General features: G+C 41.0%; 1 protein-coding gene across 1 annotated transcript in view; it reads right to left on the bottom strand.

The window, feature by feature from the left end:
• Positions 1–231: 231 nt before the first annotated feature.
• kcnd3 (potassium voltage-gated channel, Shal-related subfamily, member 3) overlaps positions 232–16967 on the bottom strand; it is a 159581-nt gene continuing 142845 nt past the window's right edge. Inside the window, exons 4-7 of the mRNA XM_088639987.1 lie at positions 12306–12407; positions 8983–9075; positions 5985–6229; positions 232–4586 (exon numbers count right to left, since the gene is read on the bottom strand). Of these exons, the coding sequence (XP_088496113.1) occupies positions 4394–4586; positions 5985–6229; positions 8983–9075; positions 12306–12407 (633 nt within the window). The 3' untranslated portion in view covers positions 232–4393. The remainder of the gene's footprint in view (positions 4587–5984; positions 6230–8982; positions 9076–12305; positions 12408–16967) is intronic.

The raw sequence follows: 16967 nt of genomic DNA, 5'->3' as shown, positions 1-16967 counted from the left end.
AACCTACCAGTATTTCTTTGGACTGTAGGAGAAAGCCCAGGGAAAATCCATGTGAACATGGGGAGAACATGCAAACTCCACACATGGAACCCAGAACCCCAGTGCTGCAAGGCGGAAGTACAAACCTCTGCACCACCATGGTTCCCTATTTTATTATACATATTTTTGTATTAAAAAAGGAAAAGGGGAAACAGGACACTTGCAAAGAACTGAGTCACAGCCATATGAAGATTATATTCCACAGGTTTGTATTTGTGGCAGATATACAGATCTTTATCAGGCGGATCACAGTAGTGACACAAGACAAAGTCATAAATGATATACAACACCTGACTGGATATGCACAGCAACCAGGAGAAAAAAAGGAGGGGGGACAAGTGCATTTAGATTTTTTCGGTTCGCTTTCCTTTGTCACTCCTCCAGGGCGATAGAAATAGATCACCTGTCTATGAAATTGTGCAACATTGAAACACAGGTCTTAATTTTATGCACTCAGTCCAAAACATACATATTCCAAACTAGAGAGAAGCAAAAAAAACAAAACAACTATGAACAGTTAACTATCTCTCGAATATATGCCCAAATGAATGTACAAGGGCTTCTAAACCAAATCCATCACATTTTACTGTTCTTGTTTTATTATTTATTCACCTTCAAAACAATAGCCAGAATTTTTTTTTCGAGAACTCTCCTTGGATAATTTAACCAATGAATACATAAGCCAGCTAGCAGCTAGCTCAAAACCTTGAATATATGTTAGTTTATTTGTAAACGTATCTGGTCAAGACTATTGTACTGGGCAGGGTAGTATTGTACAGAACACATTTTGGACAAGTCTGCAATTTGTGCATTTTGTCTTTGTATATGCAGCTGAATATGACCCTAAATGGTTATCTGGGAAGAAGAAAAACACAGTTTTGACGTATTAAAATGAGCACTGTTCACCAGAGTTCTGTAGAATTCTAAAATGTACCTAACAACTCTGTTCCTGTGGACTTAAAGTATCTCCTACTGTGTTTGAATTTACTCCTGATTGTGCTTGGTAATGTAACTCATCGTTTGACCAAAGCTGCTCATTTCAATATGGTGGGTATCTGCCTATTAGGCAATTAAGAGATCTATGCAAATAAAAGGGCTTGTACTTTATTACAGTCAAAGTGTACTATCAGGAGAGTTTCAGGAATATTCAGGGCAAGTTGAAACTCTTCATGCTTCATGACACGCACTGTGCTAATGATTCCCACTCTGTGGAAAGTGACTCTTTTATGATGGCACAATCAGTCTAGAGGAATCAGCACAAAAGCACATAGAACAGGTGGAAGGTTAAAGTTGCAGACCACTTAGTCCACTTTATGAATCCTCAGAGCTCAATTCAGACCATTTTTGCTTAAAATGTGGTGGTGAAGAATTAAATGATGACGTTACTGAATGGGTTCCTTATTCTACACAGGTAAATTGTGTCCATGGGGGGTCTTACGTATTTTACACTTCAGTGCAAAGAATAATTGCTACTAGGAGAATCACCTAGTGTAACACATCAGGGACACAATCTGGAGTGTTTTAAGCTTCCAAATGTATTTCACCTGCGTGAGTTGGTGCAAGAAGAGTGGGTGGCTTTAAGATACACTCCCTTTAAGGGGAAAGTGTGCAAGTCTCTTGCCCCTGCTATTCCAGAACACTATTGTTCTGGTAAATCTGATCTGACAGTTTTTGATGCGAATGTTAGATGGAGACGTGTGAAGAAAAAACACCAAAACAGGGAAATAAGAGGAAAGAAGGGAAAAGAAGGGGAAACTTTCTTAAAGGGCATAATCAGAGAAATGTTATTTTGTAATCAAAGATCAGTTCATTCTACTTTAATGTAAATGTCACAGTGGTATTTACTGTTTAAGTAAACTTCAGGATCAGTGGCTCCATGCTGTGTCAGACATGTCTCGTAGGTGAGAGAAACAGAATGGCTATTGTAAGCAACTTAGTTATTACATGAGAGGAGGTTTTAGGATCTATGGGAGGCTCCATTCAGCATTTGGTCTACAGTTTCACAATGGAAGCGATGGGCATCACAAATCCATTGGCACTCTTAGGGTTAACACCTTCAACAACCAAAAAATGACATCCCTTACAACTTAAAATAATAACACTGGCCAGTCTACAGAACTGGACCTAAAATTTAATTTTAGAAGATATTTTCTGCCCTTTCCTCCTCTTGTGCTTCTCATGCTATATGAGATGATTACAGCTGTTACATCTTATGGAATTCCATGGACAGCTTCCTGACTTACTCCAGATCGGGACAGATCTGATCTGTTTCACCTTGTCGCAAAATCAGGAGTGTTTTAACGGTAAGTGGGCATGACGCACCGATTTATCTTGAAAAGCAGATTTTTGGTGTTGAAAACTGGAAAATATAGTCCACTTCATAAGTAAAATTCTTGGATGAATACACTGTAGTCAGTGACAGCATCAAAGGGATCTAATTTAAAGAGAGACAACAAAACAAGAAATGGTCATTTGCGAACTATATATGGGATCATATTATTAATACCACATTACCTGCTATTCTGATGTGGCAGTTAAGCAGTGAAACTGGTCCCAGTCATTTGCATTTACTTTGCATACACTTTTTCCTGAACAGGCAGTGATGGAAAGCACCCAGTCCATCTCAGGTTGGTGCTAGGCTGAGAATGCACAATTCCAGCCAGTGACACGTTTTCATTCCTTTCAGGAGTCATGGATACCAAGTCAAAAAGATTAGAAAAGCACCTTCTACCTTTTGATGCTCTGGAAGTGGAAATTCTCGTTGAGGCCGATGAGAGATGCTCTCTCAACTCCCCAAAGTGGGAAAACAAAGAAACCCTGCTCAATTGTGTCTTTGTTTTACCCCCAAAACACTCCAGAGCATTGACACACAGTCCAGTTTGGTTCAGGTCCCACCTTCTGGTATAAAATTGCAATAAAAAAAGAGCAGAGCAAAAAAGGCCGACAACACAGAAGCCTTTTTCACAGAAGACAGGACAGGACACAGGACGCTGGTCAAGCACAGTTTTTAAGCTCAGTTCTGCAGCGGTAAAGATTTTCATTGTTTCAATTCTGCCGTGTTGTGGAGAGCTGAAGGTTTTCCAGAAGACAGCGAAGACCAAGAAGTCAGTAACACCAAGGCAGCAAAAAATACAAATACTGAAAATTTAATACACAGAGAGCACACCCGACAATTAAAAAATCCCAATGTAACGACTAGAGAAAGCATATCTCTTTTTGTCAAAATGGGCAATGGATTTGCACTAGACAATGTTAAAATGGGGGAAAACAGCCACTGCTTGGCCATACAATGGCTAATAATACAAAATATCTATTAACACTATTGACAAAGAATCTGGTGCTGAGGTGTGGTTCAGGACATGTCTCTGCCTAAAACCTCAATAAATGCCTCATGCTTTTTTTAGCTTGATGTTCTGCTGTTTTTCAGGTCACCGAAGTTCAGTGCAGTGTAGAAACAATGCAAAAAGATTGCCAGATTGCCAGAACACCTCTGTGTTAGTCCAGAAGTACCATTAGTGTGGTCTTGCAGTTTGTTGGAAGTTGGGAGGATCGTTCTGGAGCTTAAAATGATATGTACAGTACATAACTGTACCTGTGAAAAGCAGCACATCTTAATTACAGAAATGAAGGCTTTTACTGGGAACTTTAGACACTAGAATGTCTTCACAAGAACCTTTCCTCTAGCAGCACCTTGCTGAAGTGTGGCGAGCCTATGAGAGTCCTGTGTTGAGTCAAGTGTACAAGTAGTCCTCGCACGCACACACACACCCACAAAAATAAAAATAAAAATCCACAAACAACTCTGTGACCGACGCTCCTACCTTGTTTTGCTTTTTTTATCTTTTTTTTTTCATTTCTCTAGAACAAAATAAAATAATACTTAAAAAAAGATTTTGGTAAATGATATATGTTTTTTTTCTATATCAAGGTAATATTCTGACGAAAAACGATATGAATCTAAACAAAGGGAAAAAAACAGAAAACACCAGCAACTATCCTGTTCTTTTTTTTCAAATCGTTCCCTTGTTCTTTTCTTTTGAAGTCATTAAAAAGCCAGCTGGCCAAGGAAAGGTGCTTAGTGCACAGTGTCTTGTGACTTTCTTTGTGGAAACGCTATCATGTAGAACACACTGGATGTTTGAAATGGCTCAAACTGGTTCTTCTGACAACTCTCAAACACCAGCCCAAAAGGCCTCCTTATTTTGTCCTCTTTTCCCTGTTAAGGACAGTCTTTCAGGCACAATTAATTCCGTTTGCTTTTTTCCATCGTATTTCTTTCTTTCGTTTGTCCATTTCTATTGAATGTTACTGTGCAGCAGGTTCAGTTGGGACCCAAAATTTGAGCCAGGCTCTTTTACAGTGCTGACACCTTGACAATGTTCGAGCTGCTGGAGGTGTGCATGCTGGGGCTGGAGGGGTGGTTGTTGCCCTCACCCTCGGGGGTGGTTGCCGGGGGAGTTGGGATGCTGATGATTGCAGTGGTAACCTGGGAGCTCTTGCAGTTGAGCCGCACGGCCTCATCTGACTTCATGTTCAGGCTGGATCGGCTGAAACAGAAGTAGAACTCTTAAGTCTTTAGTCATTTATGCAAGTTTCCCCTCAGGTCTGAAACACTACAGCTGAGAGCAGACACAGCTTCAGTAAATGACTGCTAAGACTAGGATTGACATTAACTTTTAAATTTAAACAGACCTTTGGTATGAGGTCAAATTCCTAGTTTTGCCCACTTCTACTGTCCTGCGTGTTAGTATCTTGCCTACTGAGCACTTTTGTGCTTCTGTCTCACACCCCACACCCCTCCCTCGCTCCATCCCATGTTCACCTTTTCAACAGCTCCCTGGTTCATTCCTCACAAGGAGGGGGGGGGGGGGGGTTCTCAGCCTTGTCCTCTTTCGTAGCCTGCCACTCCCTCATCCGGGAAAATTGTACTAAATAAACATTTAATACATTCCATTGGCCGCTGCTTTTAGGAGGAACTGAAATTTTACAGTAAATTAAGCTTCAGTACTAGATTTCATTTTCCCAGAGAATAATGAATCTAGGGAATAAATTCCCAAGTCATTGTTGTATCACTGATGCTATAGGTGCTGAAAAGAATCCTTTAGTAGTCAAGCAATTGAAGACCTCTGATGGAGTGAGTGGTGTGCTTGTGGTGTGCAGGTCCTTGGGGGGAGTTTGTTAATTATTACATAATTAGTGAAGGGTTGGCAAACACATTCTGATACTATGGAATTTGGCTTGCTTAGGATATACAAAGGGTGGGTACGGAGTTGGCTCTTGTAGAGCAGGTTTGTTGATTGCAACTAAGAAGAGCTTTGGTGACCACAGATACCTTACCCCCTACTCTTCAGTTCCTGTGAGTTTTAATGCACTCAGGACTCACACGCCACCTTATTTAGAGTGCAGCTGGTCACACAAACTTTTTCTGATGCTACAGCTGAGGTGTGGTGTCTCACAGTAGTCATCTCACAGGTCCCCTGCCTCCCGGAGGAGACGAGAAAAGCATTTCTTCATGTCTTTTATGTATCATTCATCAACTTAATGAGGCAAATAAAACAACATTCAACTTCAAACAGTCCCCCTCATTAGGCTGATGAATGGAAAACAAAGAACTGAAGAAAACCTTGAGCTTCTTTTTAAGGGTGTAGATAACTGCAATTACAGCCTGATTCCAAAGTAAAGGTCACCCTTGACAATGACCATTACAATCCTCTAATGGGAGCTCCTCATTTTCAGGCACAGGAAGCATTCTCTTTCTGGGAAAAATCCAGCTTTGATCAAAACCTTTACATTTTAGGTTTTGGGCTGACTAAAAAGTGAGGTGGGCACGTTTCCATCAAATATAAGCCTGTGGATCCTGTCATGAAACATCGGATCTAGAGGAAGATTAAAAAACCCAGGCCCTCCCATCCCTGAATGCCGGACTCCAGCTGTGGTTCTCTCACCTGGTGCTCAGGGGCGGCTGGTTACCACACTGGATGTGAATGGCGCTGAGCTCCTGCAGGCTGCGCAGCCGGGTGGCGGGCACGCTAGAGTTGGGCAGGTGGGTGGTCTTCTTGGCGCGGCGGGAGCAGCAGGAGGAGGTCAGGCCGTGGTGACTGGACAGGGAGGGGCTGCGGGATGGGTAGCTCTGCAGGGTGCTGTCCAGGCAGTTCTGCTCGTACACCTGCTCGTCCACAAACTCGTGGTTCTGCCCATGAAGGTGGAGCGGGACACAATCACTCTCTTGGTGCCCTGCTCTGCAGCTGCCTCATACTATTGCCATGCCTCATCATGTTACACAGAGCAAAAAACCCAATAGGGTCTCAGAGGTGAACAGCTCCAAAACTGGAGCTTTTCCTCTCCCGTCTCTTTTCTGAAGGTCAAAGTCATGCAGTACCTATATGTTGGAAAAAATCTTGTTCTTGCCACCAGGCATACAAATAATTATTGGATCTATTCCTTGTGAAAAATCCTGATAAAAGCGTGATAAATTTATTACTGTATCAGGTACCATAATTCCTCTGCCTGGAACAGTTAGAATGCACATTAGATAAATAATGTTAGAGAATCACAATAGCATATTCAAAATATAGAAACATATCCTTCAGTAAGTGCAATTCAGACTGCCTGCCATTCTGTAATGGTAAAAGAGAATTGGATTAGCCTCAGTGTATAGGCAGATTAATTTATTATACATTGTATCTGCCTACTTAATTTTATTTGGCAAAAGAGCTGCTTCTGATCTTCACTCAATATTGTTAATAAATGTTTAGGCACATTAAACGAGCATTAATTGCACTTGGGCAAGTTCTCCGTCATAGAAAATTAACACCTCATTACTTATTAACAAACATCAGTGGATTTTGGAGACTTTTGTAGTGGAGAACTTGAAAATGGGACAGTTTTACTGCCAGCGATGCAATGCAAATTATTTCATGCTTGGGTTTGAATGGATCTGCATTAATAATAGATTTCAGTGAAGCCTTAGCGAAGCTTTGCTATTATTAAAATTGCAATGGTTTCATGTTCTGATTTTTTTCATCTTTAATGGGTAAAAGAAAGGAGCATCGATGTATCTCAGATTGGATGGTTTACCAATGCTACAGAACTCTGCCTGATTACAATCATATGAGTAAAAATAAAGTCTGTTTTGTCTGTTGCCTTTGTCACGGTAGTATCATCTCTGTGTCAAAGCTGCTCATTGTAATATGGCAGAGCTACACCAATTTATATCTACTAAGTATGTGTTTTATTTGTGATATCCTGCTTCTTGAGCTCAGAGCTATATTCACATCCTGTTTTTTATGAGAATATCAGTGATCACTGCCAGCTCAATGTTCTACAAACAGCTTCTGGAAAGATATTTTAGTACCATTGATTGATGTCAGGAGATGCATCAGGAAAGAATGAAGACAGAATTTAGCAAAACTCCAAGCAGTCTTATGAAACGTTTCTTTAGCGATGGCCACAGTGGGTGCTTACTAGACCCTCATCCATCCAATTTCTAACAGCTTTACCCAATTCAGAGTCGTGGGGGAGCTGGAGCCTAACCCAGCAATGGATGCAAGGGTGCAAGGTCGGATACACCCTGGACAGGATGCCAGTCCATCGAAGGGCAGACCCACAGAAATGCACACTGCTCACACCAGGTCCAGTTTTTCCAGAAGCCAACTAGCCTATCAGTTGGTCATTGGACTGTAGGAGGGAGACAGACTATCTGGAGGAAAGCCATGTGAACATGGGAAGAGTATACAAAGCCTGCACAGATAGGACCCAGGAATTGAACTTACTAAGAGGAAGCAGCTGCCCTGTGCTGCACCTTACATCTCCAAATCCTTATATTTATCTGGGTGATAATGCTGTGTCTATCACAGCCTCTTATTTTTAAATGGTAGCAGCTGAATTAAATGTGCTAGAAGTTAAACTATATAGAAGTCCTGTTCTGTCATCATGATCATACAACTATATTTCTATGTCTTGCTTCCAGTTAAAAAACAGTTCTGGATACACTTAGAAAACAATCACTCAGAACTACATTCAGTCATCTTTGGCTTTTGAAATAATCAGATCTTTGATGTTCCAAATGCCCTGGAAACACTCAGGAGGAGCATCCTGCTACCTGTGGTCATGCCAGCTCCGTGCCAGGGATTGCCCACTGGAGTGGACCTCAGCACTGGAGTGTGGCAACAGTGTTGTTTGGACAGTCATTCAGCCAGCTGCCTGGGGGGCACATTGGGCTTCTTTAAAAAGCAGAGGAAGTTCCCACAAGGACCACAGATGCTGCACACCTGTCTGTTGTAACCTTGTCAGTGTTTCCATTTTGTATCATTATTTAAGGTTTGAACTCCTGCTCTTGTTTTCTTTTTGTTCACTTTTTCAGGCAATATTATTTTTTGGTTTTACAAAACAGACACCTCAAGGTGGTTGGCACAGTAGTCTGCATTGCTGTCTTACAGGGCTGGGGCCCTGGGTTCAATTCCAGACCTGGGGTGCTACTGTATCTGTGTATGTATTCCCCTTGTTCATGTGGGCTCTTTTTTTTCACTCACAGTCCGAAGACGTACTGGTAGGATAATTGGCTTCTGGGAAAATTGGCCCCGGTGTGAGCATGGGTGTGTCTGTGTCAGTGTGTGCCCTATGATGGACTGGCATCCCATCCAGGCAGTACAATACCTTGTGCCTGTGGCTTGTCAAGATATACTGCCCCCCTTTGCGACCATGAATTGGGTGAAGTCGTTAGAGAATGGATGAATGGTTAGTTTAAGGTATATCAAGAAAAGATGAATAATTCAATATATTAGGGCTACTGCTATACACATATACAAATAGATTGAGAGATGGAAGGATGAAGACATAGAAGGATAAAAAGATCAATAAATCCAGCTGGGCATGTGCTTGTTGTTGGGAGCAGTGTTGCATAACAGTGTATGGTGTAACAGTGCAGCTGGCAGCCTCACTCACAGTAGTCTTCTCCAGACAGTGCAGAAGGTGGTGGTGTTGACTTTCTATGACGGAGGTGGATTTTCTCAGCTGCTGCTCCTCCTCTGTGGATCCCTGAAAAACACAGCGTGCCCACTATCATCTCATGTGCATGTCTGTCTCCCAGACCACAACCCCCTGCTGAAGTCTTCCAGCCAAGAATGCAACAATCATTTAACAGCCCAAAGAGCTTACTAAAACGTAGACACGGGTACTAGAAGCCCTTAAATGGAAAAATAATGAGAAATCGTGCCTGTTCTGTGTGCAGGATCCTCTTGCTCTGTTTGAGTCTAATTCTATTTTGAAAGCAATGCACATCTATTTTCTGGTATGCATCTCTGGTGATTCAGGAAAGAGAACAGGAGGCACTTCTGTAGGCATAGAGCTGTGGGTGGATGGAGAAAAAGCAGTGTCCGAGCTGTGCAGTGGAAAATGATTCAGTTGGAGAAAAGGCTGAGATTAAAGAAACAAAAACTAACTGAACAAGAGAAACTACAGGCTTGACATTCTTTCTCCAACCTGCAATTTTGAACAATCATAACATATTGTTTTACATTTCTAACACCAGACATTTACTTTGATTTTCCATGGTTTCTCAGTTTATGTAACATACATTACCACACCTCTGTGTCCTCTTCCACTATTTCACTGTATATCTATCATGGTATATTGTAATAGATGCTCAGGAGGAGCTTTATGCTCTTAAATTCATGACAGAGAGGAATATTTTTTCTTTTAATTAACTTCAGAATTTAATTCAAAGCTGTCCACCTGGTGATCACTGACGGATCACCATAACTATCTCTTGCAGCATGCAGATTCCAGCAATCTAGTCTGCCTGTAGGATCTTTAATTTCTCCCATCACAGATCTATTGTAAGTTTTGTACTAATTGGACAATATACATCTTTTCTTTTGTTTTATGTGTAGGAATTCAAACATATCTTTCAGTATATGTCACAGAGTAGTAAGATCAATATTAATGTCAAAATAGCACACCCCTACGCAGTTACTTTGAAATCAGAGCCCTGTCATCTCGAACCAAATGCTCCACTGCAGGCTGAGGTTCTTCTAGTTCCCTGCTGTTTTCCTGATTGCCTCTGAAGCTCTGGGTGACAAAGCTGTGTTGATTTGACCCTAGGTCATTGAAACAAGTGGCATTTAAATAATGTTGCTGGAAAGCTCTCTCAGCTGTTGTCTCCCACACACGTATGCACATGGTACTGTGCTTCCTCTGCCACCTGGCAACAAAATACCTCCACAGTTGCCCCAACTATAGATTTATTTTAATTGGCCAGGCATCTGATGCCTGATGTCTGAACCCCAGACAAAGTGGGGGTAGCTCAGGAATGAAGACAGCAGCATGTTTTGCAAACAGTTCAGGTGTTCAATTCTTCATTAAACTACAATGAATGCCATCTCAATTGACATTTATACACTTTTCTTTTCAAATTTCTGCAGCTTGTACACCTGTTTTCTATTTACAGTAGCATCATTGTTTTGCTGGTGACATAGAAAGAGTGAAAAGTGTTTGAGTCCATTTCTGGTCAGTAGAATACCCTAAAAAGTGCAAGATATTATCCTTTCAGATGTACAAAGGCATTTTCAATGCAAACCCAGAGTAAGCAGCTAGACCACTACAACTATGTTCCCACCATGTGGAATTTGCATATATAAGAGAAATCTGTATCTGCATGTATCTACTGTATATATGCAAAATAAATGCGCCGTCCTTCAGATGAGACGTAAAAGCAAGGTCTTGACTCTCTGTGGTCATTAAAAATCCCAGGGCTTTTCTTGAAAAGAGTAGGGGTATAACCCTGATGTCCTGGCCAATCATGGCCTCCTAATAATCCCCATCTCTGAATTGGCTTCATCACTCTGTTCTCCTCCCCACTTATAGCTGGTGTGTGGTGAGCGCTCATGTGGATGCTGCACATTGGTGGTGGTGCAGGGGAGTCCCCATTACCTGTAAAGCACTTTGAGTGGAGTGTCCAGAAAAACATTATATAAGTGTAAGCAATTGTTATTATTATTATATACAAAACTGTAAAGGTTCTCAATTCCATGTGTGTCTGTCCCAGTTAGTCTGGCAGAGTTCTCCCATATCCACAGACCATTTTTTGCTGTAGACAGAATATAAACATCACAGTTAAACACCAGGCAGGAAAAGAAAACTATGTCAGCAAGGGCATCGTTGCTATTACATTACATTCAGTGCTATTGAATTACAATGTGGGCACCCAGATGAAAACTGATAATTAATTGCTAATTAGAGTATTTGTTCTGTATTCAGTTCGAACACAGGGAGTAGGCCTTTGCAATTCCACTACAGTATGTTCATTGCTGGATAAATAAAAGTGAAAAAAACAATGAAACCTTTTCCAGTTCTTCTGCATGTAATAAGTGCTTTCATTTTCAGTTTTTCCTAATTGCATTAAAGCTGGAGAATACAAAAGGTCCAGTCTGATTTCATTACTCTTTGGCTATATAATTCATTTTTAATGGAAGGTGGCTGAGTGAAATAAAATATTAAAATGCCATAGCTGCTCACTGAGAGCTCTGTCATCTATTTTACTTGGAGATATATGAGATGTGACCGCTTCTGTCTTCTTCAAACAAAGCTCTCAGATTTAAGTTTTTGAATGTCTTTACAGCGTGAACTTTCTTTGTGCACCTCATGTTTAAATGTTCATTACTCTGCATGAGACAATATTACTAGCTAAAGGGCACTTCTTTGCCGTATTGTGTGTTTTGTATTCAGGGCCAGATGAAGTCACACAGAAGACTCAAATTTACACCACAGCAAGGATTTTTGCAGAGATGGATAGATAATTAACTTTGTATTGGGTTTCCACTTCAAATGTTTGTACATGCTCCATTTTGTGCTTTGAGCTTGTACTGTGGTTGCTCTTTGTGTTTTGTACTTTCAGTTATCTCTTGTATACTGCTTATTATAATATGGCCAAACTCTCTGTACTGCTTGATTGATTGTGCTTTAAAATATGGCAGAAGGATCCCTGCAGTTCTACTCAGGATCAACCAGGGCTAAGAGGAGTAGAAACACTTGCACTCTGTTCCTATTAAAGTCCACATTCACCTTGACCTTAATACAGTGCAACATAGACTGAAACTGGCCCTAGTACAGTGCAGTTTTAAGCTGGCCATAGCAGAGCACAGACTGAGCCTCTCCCTAGTACAACAAACAGTGAATCAGATTCTGATTGAGCTCAGACATAGCACAGGATGAAAGTACAAAGGCAAGAGCAATAAAGACAGCTTTTCAAAGAGAAATGGAATACTTACCATGAGCTCCAGTGCTTCATTTAGGAGGCCATTTCTCTTGCTATGGAGGAATGCATTGGAGCTGCCTGCCTTAGCCACCCTTATCCTTGCCAACCTTGCTTTCTGTGAAGGAGAAAAAAATCAAGTAAGCTCTCATGATCATCTGGTATGACTATGATTCTTCCTTGTGCTTCCTGCTTTCATTGCTATTATTTGAACTACGTGACCAGTTCCTTTCAGAAGTTCTTGGAAGACTTTTTTTTGATAACTTGTTGCCAGAACAGGGGGTGAGGAAAGTGCTGTTCAGACTTTGGCATTGTGGTGAAACAGTTTAAAATACAGCTTGAAATCTGTGTTTTCTCATTCAGATAAATAAGAAAGAAACAGAGAGCACGTAGATAACTGGGTGCTCATTGTGCAAACTACTCTGCTAGATGCTTTAATAAGATCAGAAGGCAGCCAAATCATTGAATGAAAAAAGTAGTTTTTACATCACATTAAATGTGCTTGACTGTGTTCAATTTTCAGTGTGGACAAGTTAGATTTCATTGCAATCTTAACCCCCACCTTCAGCCTCCTTCCTCCTAGCTCCGATAATTAATTGTTCCATCTCATAGGTCTACTCATTTTCTCTCCAGTGAAATTGTCTCTTCTTCAAAAATCCCATAAAATGTAGGGAAGAAGACCCCTTCAATCGATAATTTTCAAAACTGAACCGGAATCCAAAATAATTCCACATCAGTATGTCACAAGGCTCGAAAATAATAAAAAAACAACAAAAAAAAACAACATCAAATAGACCAGAGAGAATGCTGAATCATTGCTATGCTAAGAAGTGGAAAATAAGCAGTAGGCAGAGACTGAGATAAGCTGTCAGGATGTATTGAGATACAGTACCAGCTGAAACTATGCAGAAAGCCTTTTAACTTCAGCAAAACTATACCATCAATGAAATGCATACAGAGAGCACTTTAAAATGCTTACAGTGGTTATTTTTCTGGTCTTTTACTGCATAATTAGGAGCATTCACAGCTCTGCATACTCTAGCCATACATTTACCAGAAAATCAATAATAAAAATGGTCAAGGTATCTCATACAGCTACAGACTATTTCTTGGCAAGAGGCACATTTTGTCATATGGTCTGGGAATAGATAGATATTCTAGTGCTTTAGGAAAGGATTTGTGTGAGACTAATAACAGTGCTGAAGTAGAGTATCTCCATTTTGGTCACAGAAATAACACAGGAAAGGGTATGGTTGGCTGGCATTACTGCTGTTAATAGCACGATGGCCTGTAGTTGGCAGATGCCACACTCCCTTCCTGGGCACGTGTGGACCCCTGCCTTTTTTGACATTGCCCAAACGGAGCTGTCTACTGCATCAGTTCTTAGCACCACAGAAGGAATCCCTAATACTAATCTCTGTCTCTGTGAGACAACTATAGAAAACATAAGAGCACTGTTGGTCCTGTCACCATCCAGTAGTTACTGAGCTGGTTGAAGGAGTGGGATCTGGGGAAATGTAAGAAAGATGTCTATTCTTGGAGAGAGAAAATTTGAGATGAGAGTTGATAGGGTCAGGACAATGTTAGGAGAGGAAAGGATTTTGTTCCTAGGGAAGGGGGGTTGTTATTATTTGTATGTTGGTTCTCTAATTGCAATATAAAAATAAAAGGTGATCACAATAAAAATGGTCCAGGAAACCCAGGAGGTGATAAAAGTATGCAGGTACTTGTATAATTTATTCTGACCACTTTTGGGCACTACATCACACATGTCACAAATCTTGTAAACCTGCACAAAGTGTTTTTTCCCAATGGTTAAACAGTAATATCAGAAGTGAAGTGTATAAAGGAAAGTGATGGGTCAATTACAGAGGATGGAATGGGAATTGCAAAGGTATTGAATGATAATGTCATTTAAGCTTTCACTAGAGAGGCCACAGGTAGCATATCGTTGTCAGGATCCCTCTTAGGGAAAGAATCAGCTGGTCTTTAAATGAGTTTGTCATTAACAGAGAACAACAGGGACTGGTCAAGAAAAAGACTGATTCACAGCACGGTTACTGTCTGATGCTCTGACAGACATTTTCTGTGTCACCTTGTTTTCCATTAGATAAGGACATAAGAAAGCCATTCAGCAAGCCTGCACTTATTTTCTAGTTTGACCCATCAGCACTCAGAAGAGAAACTGAAAACCTGTACCTGTACTTCAGTAATTCAGGGAAACCCCTCTGTGATCCCATGGTTGGTTGGTTTAGTTTTCCTCTGGGCAGGTAAGATAAAAGGCTTAAAGGGTCACAGGAAGGGCTGCATGTTTCTGCAGTTGCTCTAGGGAGAGCCTGGTTATGTATTAAAGACTCAGATGTTCTCTGCTTCCACATTAACTGACAAACTGGTTCAATGTGAAGTCTTCATTAAGAATGGCATTGGCCGTAACATGCAAAACCTTATTTGAAAGGCATATGGCGGTTTTCTGTTCTGTGCCAGGAAAATGAAAACATACTTTTTTTTCCCTTCGTCGGATTTCTTGACTGAGCTGCAGTGTTGCAAAAGCAAACATTAAAACCTGCTTGTTTATACAGAAGAATAAGTGACAAGGCCCTGTTGGTTTTGCAGACCACAGGAGCTCACTAAGTGAAAACAATAAAGATAAGATTTTGCTGCGTGATCAGGAATCCAACTTCTGTAGCATTCCTCCCTTGTGGCATGACTCACCTTCTCCTGCAGAGAGCCCTGTAGTCACAGCAAAAGCCTACAGCTTTCTTTTTGGTTGTTTTTCCAATGTTCAATAAACTTGTTTTTTCTCATTTGGAATCACCAGTTATGTTTACTTTTATACGTCCTTGCCATTTTTGGAATCAGCAACTATCAATCACTTTGACTTCCAGCTGCAGCCCTAGAAAGCAGCACCTCTTAAGGATGCAGACTGCGTGCGCATCCTCCAAAACATATATACAGTATATATAAACATATAAGTTGCCTACTGCACACGTGAAAGAAAGTAGCAAAAACATCACAAGCACTCGCACCGGTCTTACTGGCAATACTACAGTCCTGCAAAGTTCCCAACCTGCCACAAGGTATGGTGTCAAATGGCAAGCTGCTAATAGGCTGCCAGACTTTGAAACCATACAAATACAGTGTAACCAAGGACTGAAGTGTCCCTCCATAAAAGGAGTGTCAAAACTAAACCCAGTAATTATAGCCCAATAAGTCTAACATTTAGTATAGGTAAGATAATGGATACAACAAGTAAAACTATACTATAGGACCACCTACTGTATATGGAAATAAGGTGTAATAAGAGAATAGTCAACATGGATTAAGAAAAGGAACAAGTTTCCATGCTGAAAAGAGAAGAAAAATAAACACAAAGTTTTGGCCTTGGAGCCTCCTTCAGGTGTAGGCAGTAGGCAAAGGTAATGTAGCAGGAGAACAAAAGCTGGGAGAGAGGAGGAGCGGGAGGTGGTAGGAGGAGACAGACAGAGTGGCCAATCAGGTAAGTGTGAAGTCAGGATAGGTGTGAAATGAAACCTACAATGAATAGAGAGAATTTTGAAGAAAATTAGTTGTCTTTGAGAGAAGGGGGAAGTTGAGAACCTAGCTGCAGGATAATTTTAGTTTCGGTAGTCTTTCTGATGTAGGAGTTAGGAAAAAACATCTTTGAGAACACAGACGGAGAGATTAGTGCGATCATGGCCATCAGAGGTGAAATGAGAAACAATAGGCTTGGAGAAATCTTAATCTTCACAGTCCAAACATATTCTCTGAAGCCATCTCCAAGTGTCTCCCTCCTGTTTCCCCAATGTAGATGGCTGGGCATTTACTGCAAAAGATACAGTAAATAAGGTTGCTGGAGGTACAAGATGTCATCTGAGTGACCCGGAATTGTCCTGAGGGGCCTTGAATGAGTGTGGATTAAGAAAGGGCAGGTATAGTTTAATTTCTAGTTAGCATTCTTTGGTAAACAGTAATTGTAATGGACACACACAATGTATAGTGCATATGGATTTTCAGAAGGATTTTGATTTTTTTGTGTTAGGAATTTGGTAAATTTGTGTGTTTGAATTGAGAATCTGTGAAATGCACAAACTAGGGTGATGTACTGTAATTAGTGGATTTAATTAGGGATCTGTACGAGCACCACTGCACTTCTTATTTTATATCAGTGATCTAAATTCTGGTAAATCTGGTAAGTTAGTCAAGTTTTCAGTTGATTCGTTGTCTTTCAACACAAAGGTGGAAGAAATCCTTGGATCAATGAGTTTCTAATTGTAAAATGAGCTATATGGACAGAACCTACTTAACATAAAGTGGTTCAAGTAGGTAGCTGCGTCAGCATGCGTAGGCTACAAAGGAACAAGTAAAGGTTTATACCATGCTGAAAAGACGAGAAAGGAAACACAACATTTCAGCTGTGGAGCCTCCCCTCCCCTCACACCCAAAGAAGGCTCCTATGACTTATGCAGTTCCACACGGGCTCATAACCTCTGCTACCCGTTTCATCCCACAACACCTGGGGCGCAAACCTGGGTCTCTGGCATAACGCAACAGGGAAGCAGCCGCATGAGCTAAAGGAGACGTTCCTCAACCCAGGCAGCTGAGGTCCCTGCTATGCGCAGGGAGGGCGATGACGTCACCATATCCGAACTAGCTCTGCAGCCAAAACGTTGTGTTTCCC

The sequence above is a fragment of the Lepisosteus platostomus genome, chromosome 7, assembly GCF_059453375.1.
Source record: "Lepisosteus platostomus isolate fLepPlt1 chromosome 7, fLepPlt1.hap1, whole genome shotgun sequence".
Classification (NCBI taxonomy): Eukaryota; Metazoa; Chordata; class Actinopteri; order Semionotiformes; family Lepisosteidae; genus Lepisosteus; species Lepisosteus platostomus.
This window is presented reverse-complemented; position numbering and strand designations above follow the sequence as displayed.